We start from the raw sequence: 26,860 nt of genomic DNA, 5'->3' as shown, positions 1-26,860 counted from the left end.
TTTCAGGGAAAAAAACACGAGGCAGGACTTTTTTCCCATTTGTTTTTTAAAAAACGAAATTTTCGCTGTATTTTGGCTAATTTCTTCGTCTCCTTCATGGGAACCCACAAAGTCTGGGTACCTCTAGAATCCCTAGGATGTTGGAAAAAAAGGACGCAAATTTGGCGTGGGTAGCTTATGTGAACAAAAAGTTATGAGGGCCTAGACGTGAACTGCCCCAAATAGCCAAAAAAAGGCTCGGCACAGGAGGGGAAAAGGCCTGGCAGCGAAGGGGTTAGGATTGATGCAGATTACTTAGATCAGGTGGCCATGTATCCATTAGCAGCTTGACAGTAGTGGTGTCACGGGCCCTAGTGCACTTGGTTCCACTGACTGCTATTTCAGCTATAAAACACAGCAATAATAAGGGTTCAGTTGGCCTTTCAGGCTTCTGAGACCTGGAGCCACTCCACCTGCTGCACTAATGAGAGATATGCCCCTGCTGCCTGTGTCTTGCTTCTTTGCATGTGCTGGTACTGGAGCTTCATTGTAGAGCAGCTGGACTCCTCCTACAGCCTACCCTCTCCTGGTGATGAGAAAACTGTTGCAACCTACTTCTGTTATTGTTCCTATCCACTTGCCCTGCTTCCAGGCATTTAAATAAATCAACATCAGTAAATGCCTCCCAGGGCCACTGTATAAGCACCTGAAATCAACCTTATGTGTATCCCTTTGTAATTCATACACACCCTCCTCTATGACATCACTGCTCTAGCTTTTACATTCAGCACATGCGCAGCAGGCCACGTCCAAATTCCAAACCCTTACACCCAAATAAAACACACTGATTGCCAGCCCATTGCACCACCAAGCAGCAAGTAGCCATTTAGCCATTTCTTTCAGCTGCTCAGTGTTTCTTTTCTTCTTGATGCTTCTGTCCTCAGGGTCACTGGGTGATGCCCACCTTGGCCATTAACACCAGGCACTCCTGGCAGCTAGTATAGATGTGCCCGCTGCCACACTAATGATTTGATTCAACACCATCATGCCTTCATTAAAAACTTCAATGAAGTCTTCTTGGCCTTGCCTTTGCAGATCACTTGCAAATTGTTGGATTGAGCCCCACAACAATATATCACAACTGCCTAAAACGGCAGGGCCACCTGCCATCTTCGTGGTGATAGTGGAAGTTCTGCACATCTTTCTCCCCACCGAATCGCGTTTCCTGCTCTCTTTGTCTGGTGGGCCAGTGGATGATGGAGCAGTGGCATATGTCTTTGCTCCTGAAACTATTACTACATCAGGAGGAAGACGCATTCACAAAACAGTGGGTCTCGATCAGGTAGTCTGTATTTCTTCTGCAGCCTGATAAGAGTTGTTTTAGACAAGGCTGCTGTCAAATGTAAGTCCAGGGCTAATTCCAAGAGGACAGGAACCAGTGGAAGTAGATGTATGGTGGTTCACTTCTAGTGAAATTTCAAATAACACCAGGTGGATGTTGTCAGTGCTGGCAGAGAAATGTTTAACTAATTTGCCCCTCAGATGAGAACCTGTAGGAAAGTGGAGAGATTCTAGCAGGAGAGTTTGTCAAAGTTGGACAATACCCAGAAGTTGTTGAAGACCCTCAGGAGGCCAGCATTCTCTAGAATGATGTATCTGTCTAGAAGAACGTCTGGAAAAGGAGGTAGGTCTGTAATGATGAGTGTGATGCTACGACTTCAATCTTGTTCCTCATCTGTAACAAGATCTGGAACAAGGAGAAACTGTCCGATCTTCTTGGTGCCATAAGTGGTCTTGCAGGAGGTGGAATCCATGAGGGCAGTGGTGCCAGAAATCCAGATGGATCCATAGGTGTGGTCAGATGTTGAAAAGGAGGTGGTGAAAGAAGACTTGTTGAAGGCTGAGGAGAAGGCAGGGGTTGCACAACTGGAGGATCCAGCATGACCACTGGAGATGATGGCTTGGATGGTGAATAGGCCCTGGCGTACTCAGTCTTTGGATGGGTGTGACCTTCTCGTCTTTATCTTCCTAAGCCACTCAGCGGACTTGTCAGTGGGAAAAAGAAGATTCAGTGTGCCTTGACATCAACAGATGCCTCAATGCTATAGACTCTCGACTCTGAATATTTTGACTTTGACACTGGACCAGCCGATGATGGTGAAAAGGGTTGGCGTAGTAAAATTTTGATGTGAACATCCTCAATGTCCACCAGGAACGTCTTAGTTTTCTTAGACGGTGTCTCCAATTGGATCTCCCTGTGAGGGAGTCCTCAGAGGTAGCAAGCGGAATTCTAGAAGAAGGATGACCCTTGCCTCGCTCCTTAGACCTTTCAGATCTGCCTGGCAGGAATCTTGCTGTTTGTGATGCTCCTCCTTCGCATGAAGGCAAATCTTCACCTTGTCCTTCAGGATGCATCTGGAAAAAGTCCTGCAGTGCTTACATTTGACAGTAAAGAAGCTATCTGGAAAGCAACATATATGTAGATTAGGAGGATCTGTTTTAGTATTTTTTCTTCCACAGGTATGACCATTTTTGAAAAGAGATGACATGAGGTGAAATTGTCTTACAGAAGATTTGTAAAGGAGAAAAAAGGCTGAGCTCATTGCTCAAAGATCCTGTAACCAGGAACTAAAAAAAGATAACTGAGGTAACTGTCACCTACAGGGCGTGATGGGATACTAAAGGGCTTGTAGCCCTTGAAGGCAAAGTGTCATTTGTTTTCAACCTAACATGGCTGCAGTCAATATTGTTACACTGTCCTGTTTTCCCTTCCCTTCATTTCCTTTTAATAAATGTTTTAAAAAGGTTTGTAAGTGGGCTTTTTCAGTCATCTAGTTTATTTAGTGACTTTTGTATTTTTAAATATATTTTTAGGTTGTAAAGTATATTAATGGGATTGGTCAATTCAGCAATTAATAGGCTACTACACTGTTTAATGTTACATAAATAGATACGATCTTCCTAAGGTATGATGATATTAGAGTAAAGAAGAATATATTTTGAAAGAAGTCCTCTGGGATTGTGCATGTGAGTGGTTCTATTTAGTGTGCAGAATTATCAATGGAGATCTCCATAGGAGAATAACATTAACCATGTGGCAGAGAGCCCACATTTATATCTGTGTCTGCTTTGTTTGCATCTCATCTGTTTGTCAAGGTTATTGTTCCCATCAAAAGCCATGTTAATTATCTTTGCCTGTACCTCAAGTCTAAAAGTGGTGCTCTTCAGCCCTCAGGAATATTTGAGGCATCAATCAGCCCAGATGAAGTATGTTTACTATCTCTGAAGGTAGATTTAATCTGCAGTTTGTCTTCTGGTATGCCAAAGTTGCTGGTCATATGGAGAGAGGATGGCAGAGAAACTGGCTGCAAGGGCGTTGACTATTTTCACAATCTATCCCACTTACCTCCTCTTTCTCTGGAGGTGGTGGATGGAATCCTGGACTGGTGCTGGGCTACCACTGATATAAACAAATCAGTCTTTATCTTGCTGATCAGACATGTGGGTAACATGTCAAGATCCTTAAATTTTTTATAGTTAGGAATTCCCTAAAGAAGAATACAGGTTGAATAGAGGTGAAACCTGTAGAATTTGGGAACAGAGTTCCAGAGGATTTACTTGACAAGTTGTAGAAGCAGTTGAGCCTCTGTAGGAGTTGACTTGTCTCTTCACCTCACTGATTGAGGGGCTGGTTCACATACCGAGGTGGCTAGACTACAAGTAGCATTTGGCTATTCTAATGTTAATTGACTGTTTATGTACACTTCCATGTAAGTATTGACAACCAAGGATTCCCATTCTGATGACCGGGAATAGTTCAATCTTGCGAATCTTGAATGATCCAATGCTGAAGAACAGTCCCAGTAACCTTCAGAAATTTATTTGCAGTCAGTCAATATTGTCAACAGCATTATTGGCAATTAACACAGCTACTTGAATCTTTTAGGGGATTTGTTGCCCAGTCAATAGTAAAGGTGGGCGAGCTACCGAAGGAGCCATCCAGGCGCATGTCAGAGTACTGGCTCTGGGTCAGCTCGAGATCCTCTTAGACCTTGAGCCCAAAACAAGCCAAGCTTTCATGTTGTTTCTGCCTGTCACCCACACTCTGCACTAATGCCCCGTGAATTAAAAACAAATCAAAAAAAGTTTGATGTTAAAAAGAATATTCAGAGATGGCCACCTAGTGGCTCAATTCCATAAATGTAACCAGATAACCTATGATCAATCCTGGCTTCCAGCTTTACCAAATTGTGTGATCCTAGCCAAATATTTTATTTCATTGAACCTCTTTTTCCTTTAATCAATCAATCACTCAATCAAACATTTATAGAGAGTGGCAAGTTACCCGTGAGGCTCTCGAGACACTGGAGTTGTATGCTACAGCATGGAGGAATGATCATTTGAATATCCAAGACTTTAGTTCTTTTTTTAATCACTGGAGTGACGGTGTGGTCCCGAGGTGCAGGGAGAGGTTGTTCCAAGCCTTGGCAGCCAGATGCGATAAGGAGGGTCCTCCGCTGTTGGCTTGACGGATCCGTGGGGTGTCTGAGAGTGAGAGGGAACCTGTTCAGAGGTGTCTGGTTGGTTGGTGGAAGGTCAGGCATTTGTTGATGTATGCTGGTCCTTCATTGTGTAGGGCTTTGTAGGCATGGGTCAGCATCTTGAACTGGCATCTCTTCTGAATTGGGAGCCACTGTAATTTTTGAGATGGTGTGTGATGTGGGTCCTTCTGGGGAGGTCGAATACGAGTATTGCAGCTGAGTTCTGTATTGTCTGGAGTCTCTTCAGGAAGTGTGCTGTGATTCCTACGTAGAGTATGTTTCCGTAGTCAAGTCTGTTTCGTGATGAAGGCCTGTGTGACGGTCCTTCTGGTGTCTGCTGGGAGCAAACTGAAGATATATAATCATATATGAAAGAACCTTCAAACACATGAATATAGGATGTGCACTGTACAAAAAAATATTGTATTTGATTTAATAGCCTATGTTTTTATAAGAATATACACCCCATACAAGGTGTGCATGACAACTGACAATTTGCTTAGTTCATTAATGGTATTGTCAGTGGGACACAGGAAGGGTCAGGAATGTATCTAACTTTATGTTTAAAAAGTTTTAATAAATACTGCTTAATGTACTGACATAATGTGATGTACTAAGGTAAATCGAATGGTAAAGAAATGCTACGCAAGATTCGCACTTTGTGCTACAGCAGCTACAGTCCGTGGTGACCATCAATGTGAAAGTCTAGCAACGACCATCTGCGATAACAGACTGGATCTTTGTGCCACAGCGGCAAACGTCTGCAATGCCAGGCCTGCTTTTCGGAATAGATTCTTTAGCCACACCCACCTACGAGGAAGGTTGATGGATGGTTATACCACAAAATTTCACAAGCCAGATCTGGGAAAATGATCATCTCTACATACCTCTCAGCCCAGACAGTGATGCTTGGCGAATCTGTGCAGAGACACCCAAGTGGTTGCCTTGCAATACTATGCAATCTAACCTCTTCTTGCAAGAGCAGAAGTGGTGGCTTTGGCCCTGGTAGAATGAGCCCTGATTCTTTCTGGAGGATCCTTCTTGGTCAGCGTTGAGAAGGTCTTAATGAAGAGGATGATTCACATTGAATGAGTTCTCTTTTGCACCAATTTGCCTTTCTTGGCACCACAGTACCCTACGAAGAGCTGGTCATTCAGTAGTGTGTCCTTGGTGAGATCCAGGTAGTAGATGACGGCCTGTCTAGAATCCAGTCTATGCAACCACTCACGGTAAAAGGTTGCAAATTAGGTTATTGGTACCAGAAAAACTATTTTCAAGGTCAACATTTTTAATGTTCAAACGGAGTCTCCATCAGAAAAGTTAACCCTCTATTAAGGTTCCACTGGGGAACAACAGAGAAAGTTGGAGGCTACAAATTTGTTATTCCCTTCAGAAAATGCACCACAATGGGGGATTTGCATAGGGACAGCTAGTCTGGCAGACAGAGGAATGCTGACAATGCTCCTAAATACCCTGTAACAGTACCAATTGCCCAATCCCTCTGGGCAACGGAAAGTGTAAACTGTAGAACCTGGGATAGCTTGACCTGCAAAGCATCTACGTTGTTGACTGCGCACCAGGCACTCCATCTGCCAGAGCGAGTCAATTTTGTAGAGCGGTAATGCACTTAAAGAATGATGTTGACCACCTCCTATGGCAGCTGAAAGGCACTCAGATGTCCCTGCTCAATCTCCAGGAATGCAGGTGGAGTCCTCGAAGATTGGGTGCAGTACTATTCTCTCAACAATTGAAGAAGAGGTCCACACTGCACAGACAACTGACCCTGGATGGAGGGGAAGAATGCCTAGATCAGTAGCTGAGCTACCTGTGGTTCCAACAGGTTGATGTGAAGAATTTGTAGACCAGCGGTATCTGATATCCAGATCCTCCAGATAAGCTTCCCACCCTAAGGTGGAGACATTCATCACCGCCATAGTCATGGTCAGAGGAGGAGTGAAGTCTATCCTGCAACTGAGATTTACCTCGTTCCCCCACCAAGCCATTTCCGTCACAGAACTAGTAGAGACTGCGATGGAGTCTGACAGGCCTTCTGCACTGTAGTCACTGCTTGTGGAGGTCCCACTGCAGAAGGCTCAAGTGCCAATGTGCTTGCCTGACTAGGAAAATGCAGAAAGCTCCAATGGCCGGTGAAGGGCACTCAGAAGTCCCTGCTCAAGCTCCAGGTATGTAGGTGGAGTCCTCGGAGATTGGGTGCAGTACTATCCCCTCTGACTGGTAAACGGTTGAATAAGAAGTGCACACTGCACTGACAGGAGTGCTGCCTCCTCTTGCTTAAGTATGGCAAGGTGGTCCACAGAGGGGAGGGAAAACAAAGGTGGGCTGTGGGGAAGAGCCTGAAGGAAGGGAAGAGTGTAATCTCCTTCCACTATCTGAAGGACCCACTGGTCTGAAGTAATGTCCAGTTACCTTGTTAGTGTTAAATCTTTCCATGGTGACATCAGCTTTGTCCCCAAAATAACAAGCTCCATCGAAGAGCAGGTCCGTCAATTGGACTGTACATCAGATGAAAAGCCAGATGGTCTGAACGAGGCATGGCCTCTCAGTGTGATGGAATCGTCTATCCACTCATGCTATGTAGTCCACTGTTTCCAGTCCAGACTTTATGATGTGTCTAGAGGTTTTCTGATTATTATTCAGAATTTCCTGAAAATGTCCTATTATCTCCTCAGTAACATGAGGTACCATCATTTGGGCCATGTCCACAGGGCATGCAAGTAATGGGCCAAGAGGCAATTTGTGTTTACATATTTCAGGGTCATGCTACAAGCCGAAAATATCTTCTTGTCCCATAGTTCCAACCTTTTAGATTCACTGTCTAGTGGACTGAAGGAAACATGCCTTGTGTCAGCCCCATGGAAAAGGAAGCCTGAATTACTAGACTCTAAGGAGAGGGGTGAGCAGAAAGAAATGATCACCATTCTGTTAACTGCAGGTGCAGAAAATGGTGTCTCCCATGCTGCTACAGCAGGTTCCACCAGAGCATCATTAAAAGGCAACAAGGACTCTGTTGTGCCGTTTAGGTCCAACACCTCAACTGCTTCCTTGATCACGGAAAGAAGAGGCAGAACCTCTGGGGTAGTGGGCCAACAAAGAATCCAATGAACAGAGACAGTAAAGTGTCCAAGGCCATAAACAGTTTGTGCTCTTTTTCTTTCTTTGCCTTTGGATGCATACTAAGGCGCAACTCAAATTAACATAAATCATGGTCAGACCTCAGGTACATTGACATATGGAGTGTGGGTCCGTGACCGACCTCTGTTTCTTGCAGTCCCTACAAGGCTTAAAGTCTAAATGCTTTGAAGGTGACATGGCACTGCACTAACAAACTTCAGTGAGGAAAACTTCACAACTCTCAAAGAACATAAGCCACGGATCCGCGTCGACGACACAGAAAAAAGGGAACTGACATTGTTGCACCAGGGTGGATTGTATATGGCTTAGGTGAGGTTGTCTGATGTCACTTTCAGGGTCGATTCAAGCCAGCAGACCCTACAGGCAACGTGGGAGCTTTGAAGTGTCCAGATCCTTTCTAGCACCTGGAATTATTCTACTGGTGAGGAATCTGCAGTTAGAAGTATCCATCAGAAGCTCACTGTATTTTGGAGGCATACTGGTAAGTTCCTGTATGCAGGTTGTGATGTAGAATCTGGCTGCTGCACTGAGTTAGGAGATCCAGTGATGCCTAGATAAGTGGCACCTTGAAAAGCTAAAGAAGATCATCAGTGAAACAATACTGACTTAGAAGTTCACACTGCATGCTTCACTCTTGATTTTCATCAGCACTCTCGGTACTAGGGGAAATGGAGGTAAAATATAAGCAATCATCCATCACCATGTAATCGATAACACATTCCCCCATAATTTTGGATGCGTGTACCTGCTGGCGTGCAATTGTCATTATATCCTTGGCAGGTGTTCTGCGATCAGAAAATCTTGATGAGGAATGGTCCCGTACCACAGCTTCTGGCTACCTGGGGAGAGAATAAGCAACCTTGTCCCTCCATGCATTTGTTGGAGGCACATGTTGTCAAGAGAAAGCTACCTTTCTCTTTCTTTAAAGGGAGCCAAATCACTGTCTTGTCACTTTGCCTAAAGCTACTCTCATCTGATGACTGACTTTTACTTGGTCATCAATGGATGCTGTACCTTGAAGCCATTGTTTGTTTACTTACACTTGAAGCAGTGTCATCATGAAGCACCTTAAAAGAATGAGAGTGAAGTAGGAGGACATCATCCATCACAAAGTTTTGAAGAGATATACTGAACTGTCTTTTGCTTTTGAGTTTCTAGGGTTAGGTAGCACAGCCAAAAACTCAGCTTATATGAGAAAGGCTTCCCCTCTGTCAATGTTCAGAATGGTAAGTAGGAACTGGATACAGTAAGTTAAGATGTCACGATCTGGGAGTTTACCTCAGAGATGCAAGCTTCTGATTTCCAATCCCCTGAAGCAAGGACTTGGTTCAATGCACCAACATATATTACAAGCCCAGTTGGACTGTGACTTGTACACAATCCACTAAGATATACAGTGTGGATGGTGTTTTCTGGTCACAATTAGCTCCTCTAGATGAGTGGAGGGACACAGCAGAATTCCAAATTCTCTTTCGTAACTGAATAGCACATTCAAAGTAGCACTAAGAAACACAGGATGAAACTTTAAAATGTTCATTTCTATGTCTAGTGCATAAAATATGAACACTAGCCATACAGTAGAAGAAAATAAATACAGCAATTAACAACATGACTAGCAAAAAACAAGATAATCTTTCCTAAAATGGTTCATAACTTCCTGGTCTCCCAGCAGCCTATTGCTACTTCTAAGCACTATGCTAACATTTAGCAGAAGCATAAAATAGCAAGCCTATAAATTTAGTTTCTTAAGATTGATTGTGAAGCATACCTTTTCTTATTAAGAAATAGCCATTTAGCTATCCTCTAGTACACCCGTCCTGGGAACGATAAGCAGTGCCAGGCTGAAGGCCACTTCTCTGAACCAATCTCAGAGCAACCTCCATCTGTGGCTGGTTTGTCGTAGTAAAACTGCGTGACCTATCCCTTCATATCCCCATCATGAAGCCTCTCCAATTAATGGTGAAATACCTGAGTTTTTATAGTATCTGATTGCCGATTTTATCCCATGTTTACACGTTCGGCAACACTAAAGTCCCAACAAGACAAAATAAGTATAGTGGTAAGTGTGTCATTTTGATTCGCACGTTAACATTTTAGCCTCCACTGTAAACATCCATATGAACCTGGCAGCGACCATTACATATTACAACAAAATATGTCTGTTTAGACATGATGCTAAGATGCATGTGCATGTCTAAACTTCACACTTTCTAATAGAAAGAGAAAATAGCTTGTAAGTACGTGCTGAAACAAAGAGATTCAAATGGGCCTTGTGACAGTGTTCATGGAAACAGTTTCTCCACAATGAGATAAAGGCCCAATCTGGTGAATATTTTCTGACTTGCTTTGGTGGATGCTTTGGTGGACTGGAATTAGACCACTTTATCATTCAGTCGTGCAGACAAGGAAACACATAGCGACTCTAGGAGTGATTTATAGTTTGTCGGACAAGGCACTCAATTCCGGCAGCTAAAACCTGGCAGCGAGGGATACAGAAAACAAATATTGACCTCTGACCCCAGGAAAAAAACTACTTGGGTGTGGGTGGAGGGGGGTCATCATTTTTTTTGTTTTTCAGCAACAATGTCCCACAATGGGAGTGTTTTTTGAAAAAATAAAAACATTATCAAAGTTTGGTGGGTGGCCGTCACAATTGAGGGTGGCTGTCCACCAAACATTTTGTATCTAGACAGGAAATGCCATAATGGCATTTTGTGAATAGATGTCCATAAGGGTGGAAGACAGTGTCCCTAATTACAAGTTTGGCAGGTGGTGGAGGCTGCCCGTCAAACTCTTTCCACCTTCAGGCTGCCTGTGTTTATGCCCGCCAGCCCAGCGGTGAACAGGGCCTTAACATTGACGCCAACTCCTAATGGAGCCTGCGCCAAAGTGACGGTGCGGCGGGTGCAGCAGCGCCCGTCGCACATTCCACTGCCTGTAATTCAGGCAGTGGAATGCGCGATGGGGCTGTGCATGGGGACCCTTGAACTGCCCATGCCAAGTGCATGGGCAGAGCAGGGACCCCCAGGGCTCCGCCGACACCATCATTCCGCCAGCCTTTCCACGACAGTGTAGACCGCCATGGAAAGGCTGGTGGAATGGGGACTAGTAATCCTCAGGGCGGCGCTGCAAGCAGCGCTGCCCTGGCGGATTAAAACCACCGGGAACGCCAGGCTGCCGGCAGCCTGGCAGTGTCGCGGTCTGACCGTGGCGGCTCTGCCACGGTCATAATGTGGCAGTCCCACCACCAGCCTGTTGGCAGTGGGTCTGCCACCGCGAGTCTGGCAGCCATGAGACCGCCAGACTCGTAATGAGGGCCATAATGTCCTCTGCTACCGTGACAGATGATTACTGTCTGCTAAACTCTAGATCGGGCCCTGTGTCTTCTGAAGTAGGCTGCCACTGGAGACATACATTTTGTGACGAATCTTGGGGCAGACCTGAGACAAACTTGAAGTACACAGAACTGGTGATGGCAACCAGCCACTTTGAAACATAGGTATTACAATGTTTGGAATGGATGGCAGTGTGGAAGCAAGTGTTCTATAGATCCTGCAATACCATGAATGCCTCTTTGTTAAAGGGATCTCCTGCTGTGAAACCACATGAAACAAACGTTTTTTGAGGTATCTGTTCAGTTGTCTTAGGCTCAGAATTGGGTGCCACTTTCCAGACATCTTTCTGTTTAGAATTTTGAAAGCTTATAAAGCTCATTATACCAGAAGGTGTCAAAGCGCCAATTAAACAGAGAACCCCCATCAGAGGGACAGCAAGACCTATTCATCACCACAAGAGAAAAGCCAGGTTTTCAAATTCGTATGAAAGGCTTCATGAGAAGAAAGACTTAAGCAGGGAGTTCCATAATCTGGCAGCATCTACTCAAAAAGAACGTTCCCCCCACCTCACTTTCTGAAATCTCGGAACAACTACCTTCTTAAGAGAGGCAGACCTCAACTGTCTCATGGTAATATACCATTTAAAGGACATTCTCAAATGTAATGGCCCTTGGCAGTGAAGAGCATTGTGAACCAAACAAACGGCCTTGAACCTCAGACGCTTTGCAATCGGCAGCCAGTGCAAGGAACGGATTCTCTCTCTAATTGACAGATGTTTAGGGGCACCCAAAATTAAATAGGCGGTTCCATTCTGAATCAACTGGAGTCCATTTAAAGTACCTCTGTAAATATTGAGATACAGAGCACTGCAGTAGTCAATGCACAAAGTGATAAGCGCAATGACTACAATGACCCTGAGCTCAACAGGGATGAAAGGAAAAACGTTCCTTAGGATCTTAATGATGAGGCTGCAGGAACTAACAGTCCTTTTCGCCTGTGGTTCGAAAGATAGTGAAGTATCAAGAACCACCCCTAGATTTTTTGCTTCTGTAACTAGGAGCGGGAGGGAGACGCAGATCTCAGGCCACCTATGACAATTACGAATTTCGCTCCCCAAACACCAGGATCTCAGTCGTATCGGTGTTCAATTTGAGTCAATTCTCCTTCATCCAATAATTTATGTTTACAACACACTGTTAAACCTCTCTTCCACTACATGAATATCGTCAGCAATAGACACTATAATTTGCATGTCATCAGCGTACAATAACACCTGGAAGCCATAGAATCAGATCAGTTTAGAGGGGGAGGGGCACATAAAAACTGAACAAGGTCGGGCTAAGCGGAGAGCCTTGCGGCACCCCACAAGACAACTGAGAAGATTCAGACCTACACTGACCATTAGAAAGGAAAGACTCTATTAGAGCCAGGGAGGTGTCCCTCAACCCATCCCGGCGCAATCTGTGTACTAGGTGGGAAGGGGACACCGTTTCGAATGTGGCTAAAAGATCCAACAACACTAAAATGGCAGAACCTTCCTAGTCAACCTCCTGACAAATGGTGCCAGTGAAAGCCATTCTGCAAGGAATCCAAGAGATCCTGAGACTCAAAGAATGCTACCAACCTTTGATTTAAATATTTCTCCAGTATCTTAGATGGTACAGGGAGAAGAGATATAGGGTGAAGACTATTCACATCTTCTGGGTCTCTGGTTGGCTTCTTTTTGAGGGGAACCACAATCGCCTCCTTCCAGGATTGAGGAAAAGATTGTGTGGGAAAAATACGATTATAGACCGTGTCAAGAAAACCAGATATCTGATCTGGGACTAGCTGCAGAATACAGGGAGGGCAAGGGTCATTTAGGGAACCGAGTTCAGCCAAAGAAGGAGCTGCTTCACCTGGATACCAGAAACCGAGGGAAAAACAGACATAGTGACTGTAGGGAAGCTATTTGTAGCCTTATCACCAATATCTAAGAGGGGCCACTAATCCTCATGCTTAAACCAGCTACAATCTTCAGAATTGTATTCTGGAAATGATCTGCCACCTTATTACAAAAATTCTCATAGCTTTCAGTGGCTTGTTGGACAGGGTGAACAGAGAGATTTTTTTTATCACTTTCACAAGTTCTTAGGGGCCATTAGTAGCCGACCTGATTTTAATAGTGAAGTAAGAGAACTTTGCTAGTCTAATAACATATTTGTTACTGAGCATCAGTTCTTTATGCTTCTCTGTATCTTCAAAGGAAGAGGAGAGCTGCCACTTCCGTTCCTGCCACATGCATATGCATCTGTGTTCTTTAAGTGATTCTGAAAACCAAGGAGTGAAAATTCTTGATCAGGTCACTGTCTTATGGGTAAGCGGTGAAAGTTCATCCATAGTGTTCTCCATCCACTTATGAAAATCCTCTGCAGTATAGTCTAAGGAAAAATCATACCTGTCTACGGATTTGCTCAATGCACCATCAAGATCCTCAACGGCGAGTTTATTCCATCTCCTAGTCTTGGTAATAGTCCTCTGCGGCTGGCAGCCATAATTCTGAGAAAAAAGTATCGGACTGAGATCCATCCAGCAGAAGGGAAGAGAACGTCCTGGCACTATGGATCCATGATTGACACAGGTCCCATCTAGTGTGTCCAGCACTATGGGCAGGAGATCTTACCACTTGTGGGAACCCAAAGTTCTCCATAAAATCCAGAAGCCTAATAGAATCCACACAAGCAGTGTCCTCCAAATAAAAATGTAAATACCCCAGAAAAGAAAAATTAGGGCAAGCGATGTAGGGTTCCAGTATTGAGCTCAATATCTCAAGGAGTTTTGGACAAGGGCCCAGAGGGCGATACACTAAAAGCCCGCAAACATGGAGTTAGGGTTAACTGTAACTCTAAAATAGGCCATCTCAAAAATACTGGATTGTGCCGAACCAACTGGTTCTAGAATACAATTAAAATGCTCTTTAAAAATCATAGTTAGCCCTCCCCGTCTATGCAGAGAGCTGTCCAGCCTAGCAATATTGTAACCTGAAGGGACTGCAGCAACAAGATCGGGCCAGAATCATCTCTTGGCCAGGACTTAGTGATGAAGAGACAATCTAAATTCTGGACCGTAATTACTTCGCAGATTTCAGGACTGCGCTTTAACACAGAGTATTGATCAAGGCAAAGGAAATCACTTTTAAGCTCCTAACACCTAATGCCAGGTCCCAGCCATTAGGCTTAGTCATAGCTTCCGGAAGCCCATTCCAATGTGAACAATATCTTAGAGGGAGTGTTTAGGAAGCACCTTGACTAGGAACCTCTGCCTTACTGGGATGTGGAAACAGGTGCAATGGCATCTTTGCTTACCATGGTACTGAACTCAGCTTGCACTAGGCATAGATGTTGATGTGTCCTCCAACAGAATGAGTTGTTGGGGGTCTCTGAGTGAATTTGTAGTGCATTTCATACAATCTGCAGCAGATCGAGGATCCACTGATTTGTAGTGATGGAAAGCCATTTGTGGAAGAAAGAAATAGTTTCTCACCTCCCCAAGGGCCCTGTGTTGGGAGAGATGGGGCATAGCCAATGGTGACAGGGCATCAGTGTTCTCTGCCAGCTTCCTGTCATGTGGACTACTTATCACCTTTTTGGTGTGTTCTTTGTTTTGGAAAGGCCAATGCAGTTGGAGCTATGTAATGCTGCTGAGAATAGTACTGGCCATAGAGTTGCTGCTGTGCCTGTTAGGGCTGATAGTGGCATGCTTAATATCTTGCTTGATAAGAGAGTTGTTCTCTACCTCTGGAACCCTGTAAAATAAAAGCTTTGAAGCAAAGCCAGCAACCTTACTATGTCCATGTATGTTTAAATATTCTGGAAAGGCTTGTTGACATGCCTGTCAAATATGGAATCTCCATCAAGTGGCATGTCCAGGATTCTGCTCTGAACCTTTGGTATAAATCATGTAAATAGCAGTCAGGCTTGTTTGTGCAGTACTGCTGTTCCTGCCAGTTGCCTAAAACCTACTGTGGCAACAACCATGGAAGAATGAGTTTTGGCTGAGGAGCCCTCTCTCTCTCCCACAGAATCCTTTAAGCCTCCATTAGAATGTCCTCTAATAAAGAGGTCCCGTAACAGTGCAATTCCAGACCACATTTGTCTACTGTACTGTTTAGCAATCTCTATTGAGTTGGCTCCCTTTGCTAACATCAGAGCCATAAAGGACACTCTCTTTCCATTATTACCCAGACATTTCCTCTCCCTTGCCACAGGTGCAGAGCATGAGAGGGTAGGTTTCTGAGATCTTCTTTATGTTGCTTACTTGATTACTTGATGTGCTTGATTACCTGATGTGCTTAAAGGTGTCCAATGAAGTATGCAGATGTGCTAACCAGAACTTTGTCAAGGCAAGTACCACTGTAGTTACCATTGCTGATGCCTGTGCCTTCACGACTTTCCAGAAGCCTTTCCATATGGGATCCACAACAGAAATGGCTCTGTTAAGTTTTTTGTGGTGAATCTATAATGTTGCATAGAAAGCAACCCATCTCCCTGCTGGAGACAGGAAGATCAAGTCACTTCAATGCTTTCTTTGTTAGGAAGAAGAACCCCCCTAATGTAATTTAGTTGTGAATCAGGGAGTGGTGAGGAGAAGAGGCAGTGGCTGGCACAATATAGTTTTCAGTGACAATTCACATGGGATATCCTCTTTGACCTCACATTCTTCCTGTACATCGTGCGTTGTATCACCTTCATCTAAAAAAAGGACAGTTCTCACAGACATCAGAGGTTGACAAGGATGATGATGCAGTTGCTGTTGCAGCTTTGCCATCTATGATTGTGGTAGATGTGGTTTTGTTGGCAATAGTGACTGAACCAACTGTGTTTGCATCAGAGGTGATTGTTTTGATGGTAGGGGCAAGGATAGAACAAGTGGCATTTAGGCCTGTGACCTTTTGGGGAATGGAACTTCAAATGATAGTTCACCATCATTTGCAATGTTCCTTGACCACGATTGTCAGGATCTGTACCATGGGTTGTACATGGCATTCTCTTCTTCATAATACTTATCATGGTGAATATCACAGTGAGGATCATAAGGCCACTTCCACTGTCTGGAAATTCATGGTATGGTTAATGTTGACAAGGGGGGGATAATCTTATTGCCACCTTGCTCTTCAGCATCCACGAACATAGTATGTGGTTCTTCATCCTGTTATTGGTATTGTACCTACAACTGGATCAGGCCTCAACTCCTGCCTCAGTGTCCCGAAGCTTAGGTAGTGACTATGACAATACCTTTGCTTGATGAATTGTTGTTATTATTTAGGACTCTGACAATATCTTTTTTCTGAAATTAATGAAACCTCTGAGGTTATATGAAGGATGTCATCAACAATGCTGTCATCAATGGAGTTCCTATTGGAAGTGATAGAATCGATAAGGAGATTGTCAATGTCTTAGCTGAAGTGTACAGGCTGAAGACCCATGGACGTGTGAGAAATTGTTGGCAATAACGTAGACTGAACTGGTGTACTTTTTTCCATTGTCACCAACGAAGGTGAGAGACTCACATATGAAACTAAGGGATGTGCTGACATCCTAAAATGTACTGGTGGCTTAGATGTTGGAAGCAGTAACATTTCAGTCACGCCGACTACGTCAAGGGGTAGACTGTGACCTTAGGCACTTTTCTTCTCAGCATTTTTCTGAGCATTTTGAGGGGGATTCTTGGATGTCAATGGGATCTCTTCCATCAAAGTAGCTATGAGATTTTTGCTCTGAAGTCCCTCTTTTTAGAGCACTTTTGGCATATGATGAGCAGTCTTATCAGAATCACTCCCAATGGGATATCCTTTGGCTGGCACTTCTACATCCAAAGCAAAATGTGATCTTTCTAGTCTTTCTTTGATGTAAACTTTCTGCAAATTTGTAAGTCATTTGGCCCCAAGATTGGTGTAAATAGTAAATGCAGTGCTTACAAAGATCTTTAGAATGAAGCATCGGCATTCCACCATCAAGGGCTAAAGAAGCCTTTTTACAAGACTCTGACATGGATGATGTGGCTTGTCCACACTCCAGAGATAACTAGCCCAGAAGGACAGAAATTCAAGAGCTCCACAGTAGAAATGTAACCAGCCAATTATCTGAAGATAATTGGGTAAAGCGCAAAGGGACACAATTCACAGAACACAAGCAGTAGAATTTGAGGTAGTGTGGCCTCTGTGGGCATGGTGTTTAAAGTTACTTTAAACTGTTGTACTTTCAGTTTGACGACTGGGAATGATTCAAGCAAGTGAGTCCATAAAACATCAAGTGCTGGAGAAGAAAAATGTACTTACCTGTAACACCAGTTCCCTGTAAAGTGTATCACTATTAAATACCTAAACACTCACCCATATCGCATGTGGGCAGGACAACTCAATGGTTATGAACAATAATGAAGTTCCCTTGGTGAAGAACTTTTCCATTTAAATTGAAAACCATGAAACTGAATGAAAAAACAATCAATGAAAGCAAAACAATATGATGGAATCAGTCAAATATTGCCAACCGCCATATTTTTCACAGTAGAAGGGACTATAGGAAAAAATAGTTCAGTGCTGCATTTCAATTGTATCTTCTTACCTGTCATGTTCTTTGTCCACAAGATGATACCTTGCTCGGAATGCAACAAGATGAGCATAGTAGGCTGGTGCAGGGATGGAGACAGAGCGAGTGCAGCGTACATAAGTGTGACAAAGCTGGTATGTCAAGAGTTGAAGCTCATCCGCAGTAAAACAGTTATCATCCCACAAAACATGATAGTGTGAAGGACGGCTTGTACCCTAGTAGGAATGCAAAGGCAAGTCACTTTAATATGCCACCAGGAGTTTGTGAATTCAATCAAATAATTTGGGCTCTAAACTAACAAAGGTATTCAATACCGCTGTCAATACATTAGTGCTATCGCTCTTGTGGCTAAAGGCTGTACTAGTGCCACTCACAAATAAAGGCCATAATAAGAGAAAATATATATTAATTTGTGATATTTTTCCAAGTTGTGGTGTTGTAGAGTCACCTGCTGCCATGTAGTGTTGAGCTTGGAATGTTAGAAGTTTTTTTCTTCAAAGAAGGGGTTTCGGTTTCGATGTGACTCATGATACATCCCCTGAGGTCCACAATGACACAGACTCCAACTCAAATTATTTTCTCCCAACACCAAGGCCCATATTTATACTTTTTGACGCTAAACTGCGCTAACGCAGTTTAGCGTCAAAAAATTTTGCGCCGTCTAACGCCATTCTGAAGCGCCATGCGGGCGCCGTATTTATGGAATGGCGTTAGACGGCGCAATCAGACCGGCGCTGCCTGGTGTGCGTGGAAAAAAACCACGTAGACCAGGCAGCGCCGGCGTTGGGAAAAAATAACGTTAGGGCGTCTTAAAATGGCGCAAGTCAGGTTGACGCTAAAAAATCGTCTTAACCCGATTTGCGACATTTTTTCGACGCCCAGACGCCATTTCATGACTCCTGTCTTAGTAAAGACAGGAGTCATGCCCCCTTGCCCAATGGCCATGCCCAGGGGACTTGTGTCCCCTGGGCATGGTCATTGGGCATAGTGGCATGTAGGGGGGCACAAATAAGGCCCCCCTATGCCACAAACAAAATAAAAAAATAAAAAAAATTATACTTACCTGAACTTACCTGTACTTCACTGGGATGGGTCCCTCCATCCTTGGGTGTCCTCCTGGGGTGGGCAGGGGTGGCAGGGGATGTCCCTGGGGGCAGGGGAGGGCACCTGTGGGCTCATTCTGAGCCCACAGATCCCTTAACGCCTACCCTGACCCAGGCGTTAAATTCAGGCGCAAATGCGGGTTTTTTTGACCCGCCACCTCCCGGGCGTGATTTTTGCCCGGGAGTATAAATACGACGCATTTGCGTCGCCGTCATTTTTTTAGACGGGAACGCCTTCCTTGCATCTCATTAACGCAAGGAAGGCGTTCACGCAAAAAAATGACGCTCTTTCTTCATACTTTGGCGCTAGACGCGTCTAACGCCAAAGTATAAATATGGCGTTAGTTTTGCGCCGAATTTGCGTCGAAAAAAACGACACAAATTCGGCGCAAACGGAGTATAAATACGGGCCCAAGTGTATATGCATGTGTGGAGTGGTAAAGCATTACAAGGTTTCTGTATTGGGAAAAGAGCAGCATGTTTTTAGTGATAAGCGAAAACATAGTATGAGTGACAGATATTTGTGTGCTCGCATCCTGAGAAGAGGGTAGAGTGGGTGTGAATCTACAGCAATACAAGAAGTAAATCAGCTGTTTCAGGTCAGTAATGTTTTCCATTTCCAGTATGGGCTGCTGTACATCAAATGATGTACAAAGATTAAAAGCAGTAATTAAGGCTCCCAAGAAAATGCAGAACAAGATTTGGTCTGCCCAAACCTTTCATCGTCTCTAACATGGCTGTTCACACAGTAGTGTTTGATAAATGTCTGGACAGATAACCAAGCAGCAAGCTTAAGCCTTCTAGTGGTATATTACTCGTGAACACGACTGTGTTCCTTTGTTTCAAGTGCAATATGCTCTTGGCATATAATGTAGAGACGATGTGGTGTAACGACCTGAGCTGCCAACTTTGGAACTAGGAGAACCAGGTTCAAGTCTCGGCGCCAGCTCAACATCCTGTGATTCTGGGCAAATTACTTAGGCCCTCATTATGACCTCGGCGGTCTTCATTGAAGACCGCCGAGGTCCCGCCAGCCCGAAGACCGCCAGTGTTGGTGGTCTTCCGCCAACCATTTTCTGACTGGTGGCAACCCTCCTCCATTTTTTGGTTGGAGAGCCGCCAGCAGCCATACTGGCGGTCGGAGGTGTAGTGGAGGTTGCTCCCCCGTCACTGCCACGTCATCCGAACACCGCCCACCGAATTACATTTCAGTATTCGGCGTGGCGGTGTTATGGTGACGGGGTGCTGGCAGCGGTGCAGCCCCCATAGAACCCGTCCCCACCCAGAGGACCACCGAGGCAGGTAAGGTGATCATCCGACGGGGGTGGGGGGGTGTTGTGTGGTGTGTGCGTGAATGGGGGGGTGAGTGTGTAGAGGGGGTGTGTGGGTGCGTGTATGTTTGCGGGGGTGTGATGTGTGTAGTGGGGATGTAACATATATGTATGTGTGCATGTATGTGTGTGAGTGGTGTGTGCGTGCGTGAGTAGGGGGTATGTTTGGGGGGGCCTATGGAGGTCGGGGGCAGGGGAGGGGGCCCTACCACCTTTGGGGTGGTAGGGGGGTCGTGGGTGTTGGGGGTGGACTCTTGGGAGGGGGAGACCCCTATCAGTGCCAGGGAACGAATTCCCTGGCACTGACAATGCCTACCGCCATGGTTTTCGTGGCGGTTCAAAAACCACGAAATCCATGGCAGTATGCGGGGTCATGATCCCGCAGGCGGACTAGTGACGTCCGCCGGGCTGGAGAGCGTTGTTGTTACCGCCGTGCCGGGCAGTGTGGTACGTTGGTGGTTTAGCATATGCCAAACCACCAATATCATAATGTGGCGGTAATTACCGCCAGCCTGTTTGCGGTCCTACCGCCAACATAACACCGTCCGCCAGGGTTGTAATGAGGGCCTTCATCTCTTTTTGACTACAAGTCAGTGACTTGAGACCCTCATGGGTGAATTGCCGTGCTTCAAAAGTCCTGGATTTATTTATTTATGTAGGGTGGGTTCACCCTTAGCATAAAAAAACTTGAATGCATCTAAAATCCAACCTAACAAGTCTTGCCTTTGAGATGGGGTTGTCAGTGTGTGGTTGGGTAAACGCAGCAAAGAGTTGTACGTTTTTTATGATGGAGAAAGTTTGGTGCTCATAGTACATGATGGCTCTGTGCACGTCTAAGGTGTGTAGTGATTTTCCTACTAATGATTGTAGTTAATTTTAGGAAGAAAAGTAAATCAATGGATTGATTATCATGGAATGGCAAGATGGCCTTTTGGTAAAAAAAAAAAAAAAAAACGAGGCTGCTTAGCACAACACTGTCTTAAAGTTAAGACAGAAAGGTTTCACTTCCTCTCCTGAAAAAGGGTATAGCACAAGAAAAACTACTTTCTAGGAGAGAAACTGTAGAGGACAAGGATGATGAGACAGAAAGGGCCCACCTATAAGCACAGAAAGGACAATAGGAAGGTCCCACAAGAGGACAGGGGGAAGCCTTGGAGGGATTACTCTTAATGACTTAAATAACAGGAACTTTGAAAATATATTGAAAATATATTGATATTGTCTTTTCTGGAGGAATGCTGCTGTTGCTGTCAGGTGCAGCCATATGGAAGTGTGAACTGGCCTCTCTTTTGTAGCTGTAGTAGGTAGCAGACACAGTTTTGAACTGTGACTGCTAAGGGTTGTAGGTTGTGATTTGAACAATAAAGAACAGAGTCTGATTTAGGTGTTAGCGGTAACCTTCAGGCCATTGCTTTTTCGTCAGATTTCCCACCTGCCCTATTTAGATGTTGGCGGGACCATCAATGAAAGACCGCCACAGTCCTGCCCACTTCACCAGACTTGGGATCCCGCGTCAACGGAGTAATGGGAAACAGTGGCTGGCAACAGGACTGCTGCCACCGTTCCCGCCAAACAGATTCCGATCTGCCTTCCCACCAGGCCAACTGTGACGGGTATACCTCCAACCCAAGGCTTGAGGATTGGAAAAACCTCCTACTCACCCATTTTCTTTTACCTTTTCCACAGGAACACGGCTTGAGGACCCCTGCCAATGCTGCTGACACTTGAGCATGAAGGAGACCGACCCTGTTGTCGTCAAACACAAAGGTAACCAGTACATGAGACATGTACATGAAGGGGTGATGCTTTACCAGCAAACGCAACCTGACCTTTACCATACATGTAATTATGTTTTTTTTTCTTGGGGTTGGAATATGTGTTGACATAGGTTGTCGCATACTTGTATGCAACACACCTATATCAACACATATATGCAATGGGACACCCCCCTCCGTCGCTAAACCACTGCTGTCACACCGCCGGTACAGCGGGAGCATCTAAATCAGGTTGGTGGTACACCGCCAGCCTGACAGCTGCGGAGTCCAATTGGCCAGCAATGGAAAACTGCTGCCAAAGTGGTTTGTTTCCCAACCGCTAACATCTAAATACGGCAGACGGGAGATCATCAACGTGACGATCTTTTAGGACCAGCTGCCGACGCGGCTTGGCGGTAATACAGCCAACATCTAAATTAGGCCCAAAGAGTTTACATTCAACTTCATAACATGCCTGTGTAGTAGTTTTTGTAGCTTCTTTTAAAATTTGCCTTCATTCTTCCGGGATTTGCAAATACCTAAATGTTATTACCTAAAATTATAAATCATCCAGATGACTGATCTGAGATTAGGATGCTATAACCGGCCTCAATGCTGTTTGAGCACATCTCGGCACAACAATGGGTTTACGTGTGGATGAATGGACATCTGAGACAGAAAAGAGTACCTGGGCAGCCATATTTCCTAGACACCAAAGCTGGAGTCTGGCAAATAGCAAGGACAGGCACACTGGTCCAGTGGGCTCGCACACCCTCAGTAGGCTTTTTCTTGGCCAGTGCATAGCAGATCTTGATGCAGAGAAATATCTTCTGCAACAGGGTCCTCTTCTACACAGTCTTCCATTTCCTCGCCCCACAAAGAACTAATGGTCCACATGATGGGCCTAGATATGATCAATATAATATAATGTTACACAAAGGCTGTTGGGGTACAAATGATGAAGCTTTTCCTCCTCTTACAAAAAGTGAAGGGACCAAAGAACGCTGGCAGAGTGACGATTGCCCAACCTGAAATCACCAGCTTAGGCAAAAAGGCCACCTGAGTCCTAAGCACCAATATGCCTGGGAAAAAGTTGGTTTAGTGAGGTTGGGCCAAAAGTGCCTTCTGTTCCCTCACACAGTGAGCTGATGTAATTGCATGATGAAGACAGCATTCAGTGTCAAGAGACGGAGCAAGCAACTATGCATAGGCCTGAAGGGTGTACACATTAGCCATATTAAGACCAAGTTAAGGTCACAATGGAGCATTACAAACAGCTTGGGAAGGAACATGTTTGTCAAACCTTTTGTAATCTGAATCACAACTCAAACAAGTATGGTTGGATGGGCAAAAGCAGAAAGGTTAAAAGGGCTGACAAATATTGCTTATGCAATGTATATTGTGCCCCTGGCTTCACTCGTGATTGTTACCAAAAAAATAATAATAATAGATTTTTTTTTTTAAGTTGACAAATAACCTTTTACACTGCACATTGCAAGGTCTTGTTAGACTAATGACAAACAAATAAAAGGATTTCTTCGACCTTCATTTGTTAGAGGAGTCAGTTTCCTTAGAAACACACCATGTTACAAATTTGTCCCAGCAATCAGCATGGACAGATTTTGAAGACGGGTATCTGGCAGCAAAGATGACATCCACTACCTGAAAAGGAAATTCAACAACACAGTCAATTGCTCCCACCTTGCCCTGTTACTGAGACAAGTCATCCTGAATTGGTTGCCTGATGAAGGACAAATGCTCATGCACAAGAGATCTGGGTGCCACATTCTTCTGCCCTAATCTGGGGGCAATTAGAATGGCTTGGGCCCTTTTAAAGAACTCAGTGCAAGAAATGTAGCGGTGGGAAAGTTTATAGGAGTTCCTTTGTTCATTACAGGTACAGTATGTCCCCTAATGAGTGCTTTCATGGAAACACCAATGTGCAAATCCAATTATTCTGCATGTTCTCAAAAGTGGCGAAGAGATTCCGCCAGGGCTCTCCCCCTAATCGAATACATCTTGTGTCACCGTGGGGTGCAGGCACTATTTGTGATCGGTCAGGGATCATCTGCTCAGGTCATCCGGTTTATCATTCAGAGACCCTGGCAGATGGTTGATGGCTATAAAGATGTTAAACTGCTCCAGCCACCTCCAGAGATGCAAAGCCTACTGACATAGGACCCCACTGTTGCAATACCACATGCAGTAGTGTTGCACATGAGAAACTGCGCAGTATCCCCTTGTTTGGCAGCAGGAACGTTTTCAGGTCCAAATGACAGGCCTGCACCTCCAGAAGGTTGATGTCGAGCCTCTGATCTTCCCCTTACCCAGGTGACATCCCCCTCCCCAAAAAACCCTATCAGCTCTGGTTGAGGAAGGGTAATCAACCTGGCGCAGAACAATTTGTGATCGGTCAGTCACCACTGCAGATCCTAGGACATCTCCTTTGAGACCTGGCTGGAGATGGAATGGGTTGGTGTTGGGCCCACTGAGATTTTATATTCCATTGCAGATTTTATATTCCATTGCAGGACCAGCATGTGCCTCCTGGCATTGCTTTATAAGGAGGATGCACAACGCCAAGAGATCAAGAAGTCTCAAAGCCATCCTCAGCGAGATTTGTGCCTAAATGGAGTCTTGGTAAAATCCTTGTGCTGCATAACTGAGTAAGGTGCTCAGCTTCTGTCCTATTGGTGTCAAATGATCTTGCACACCAAACACATTTTTGTTGTGGTCCTTAGACACATGTTGTATATCCACTGCCAGTCTGACCTTAGAAACCTGTGATTGCAAATGGGGCAAACATTAAACAGCGTATTCTTCCATACCTTCCCTCCACTTTAGTCATTCTTATATGACTGGGCTCCTGGCTCTTGAGTGAAATCCCATAGTGGTTAGGGTTTGAAAAGTTGTTCTCAATGCTACTGTGAAGTCCTCAGTTTCAAAGTCCTCTGGCAATGAAAAATGTTTTCTCCATGTACAGCTGTAACGTGTGGCCACTTGCGTGCCACTTCTCTTGCACAACAATAGTCCTTTTAGCATACTGATGGCTTTTGCACCCCACCGCTTTTGCTCATGCAGACTCTGCTGCCCTATGAAAAGATTGATTAGGTAAGCACTCTTCACTGCCGTCCTCGTCATATAGCTTGAATTCACAGCACAGCATTGACATCTCTTTATTCGTTGTGTGCTGCTATAGATAAATGTTATTGACACGTGCCTGATGACGATCCCCTAAATTAAACCATCAGAGTTGAAAAGTCACATCGATTTTTTGGGACTCTGACCTTGCTGTGATCATATGGAACAACAGATACGAATGTAATTTGGCTCACCGCCAAAAGTTGTATTTGTGTTGTATCGTAAGACCCATAATAGCATTTTTTCACCAGATGAGCTGGCTGTATTGCTGTAGCACTGAGTAAGATTTAGCATTTGTTTTCATTTTTAAACACTGGCTTATTCATTTATACATATTTATAATGTTGACTTCATTCATTGTTGTTTGACAGTCATTCTCAGACTATTCAATTTTTTTGTTTTAAAGTTGTATGAGACTACAATGTCCATGGCTGTTTATAATTTGACCCTATTAATAATTATATTGATTTTAAGCGACTTAATTCTGATAATCTTTGCGTCAGCAATAAAAAGACCTGTTACGGAAATCTTGACAATCAACATCTGCAAAATGAAGTGGTGTCCTGCTCCAAAACGAGCTGCGTTAACCTTTAAAAAACACTGTGGATGCTGAAATCTTTGTCCATGTGCTGTAAACCTTATGAGGAAAAAAACACTCATAACACTTGACGTTCCAGTAAAAGCTATTTGGTCAGTGGTCTTCAACATTTTTATTGCAGCACCACCCTTGTGTAAAAATATTTCAACGGGCACCCCAAAAAACAAATACGTTCTCACAATTATTCTATAAAATGCTAACTACAGCATGCCAAGTTAAATAAGTTTATGGGGCTTAAGCGCACACAGTTGTTAACAAACATAGATAGAGCTAAATTGCAGTAGTGTTTTTCAACTTCACGCACTAGAGGTATGAAGAGTAAAACAAAGCAAGCCAAACATTTCACGTAAGAATTTTCCCGACAGTATCTTATGTCTTACATTTTTTTTAGCATACATTCTATATGTGTAACTGAAAAAATACTGTAATCAAACCAAAACGTGGAAGGGGCTTAAGAGGACGCCAAATACATTTTAACAAAATTTGCTTTGCAAGGTAGAATTTGTGAGACCCTCCTCACAGTGTTGAATATGAAACTGCAAGTGCCGAAATGCAACGTTCTGTTGGCCAAAATACGAGGACTGGCTGAAGATGTTCCACTTGAAATGTGTGACAAGGCAGCTCTGAGATATTTAACTATCCAAACATTGCTTCTACGTTCAGTTATCCCTTTCTTTTATAAATGCAGTTAACAACATGATTCCCAATATGTTGTTGGAAGACCTGTCACATAAAAGGGTTACCAGCTTGATCATTTATCAGAATTGAGGTGGTGGGATTATATGGAGCCCCCTTCACACCTACTCCCGGGCTAGACATGACTGACAAATGTCACTGATTGACAATTACAAAGTAGCTAACCTCCACGCCTTTCTTCTGATAAAGTCACTATGCTGTTTGTTAGCATGGGTACTTGTGCTCTCCAGGTGCTCATGAAAAGCTTTTCTTGTCCAGTGCTTGGCACCCCCGCCCGTCAAACATCAATTCAACCACCGCAGGAGCCGTGCCTCCCTAATTTGAAGAGCTCTGATTTAAACTAAAGCCAGTTTTGTCAGACCCAAGTTACCAATGATCCTTAAAACCAAATGCTGCTGCAGTACAGAAGAACCCACCATTCTCCTTCCCCCTTGACAATACTGGGCCTGTCCAACATTGTGCTTGATACTGACTCAAAGGGATGGGGGGCACGAGTATATGAGAGATGGTACACAATCGCCTGGTTGTAGTCATACTGCTTGTCTCCATAAATGGAGGCTTTCTCGGGTACTCTGCAGTCTCTCACGAGTGACCACATTTTTGCACTGAAAAGAACACAATTGTTATACATCACTTTTAATT

General features: G+C 44.3%; 1 protein-coding gene across 1 annotated transcript in view; it reads right to left on the bottom strand.

The window, feature by feature from the left end:
- Window positions 1–26,860, bottom strand: part of LOC138284720 (protein argonaute-3) — a 916,780-nt gene that overhangs the window by 29,948 nt on the left and 859,972 nt on the right. The window contains exon 18 of the mRNA XM_069223834.1: window positions 17,611–17,810. Coding sequence (XP_069079935.1) covers window positions 17,611–17,810 — 200 coding nt within the window. The remainder of the gene's footprint in view (window positions 1–17,610; window positions 17,811–26,860) is intronic.

This window comes from Pleurodeles waltl, chromosome 3_1 (assembly GCF_031143425.1).
Source record: "Pleurodeles waltl isolate 20211129_DDA chromosome 3_1, aPleWal1.hap1.20221129, whole genome shotgun sequence".
Taxonomy (NCBI): domain Eukaryota; kingdom Metazoa; phylum Chordata; class Amphibia; order Caudata; family Salamandridae; genus Pleurodeles; species Pleurodeles waltl.
Note: the sequence above shows the minus strand (reverse complement) of the source record. Positions and strands in the feature narration are given on the sequence as shown.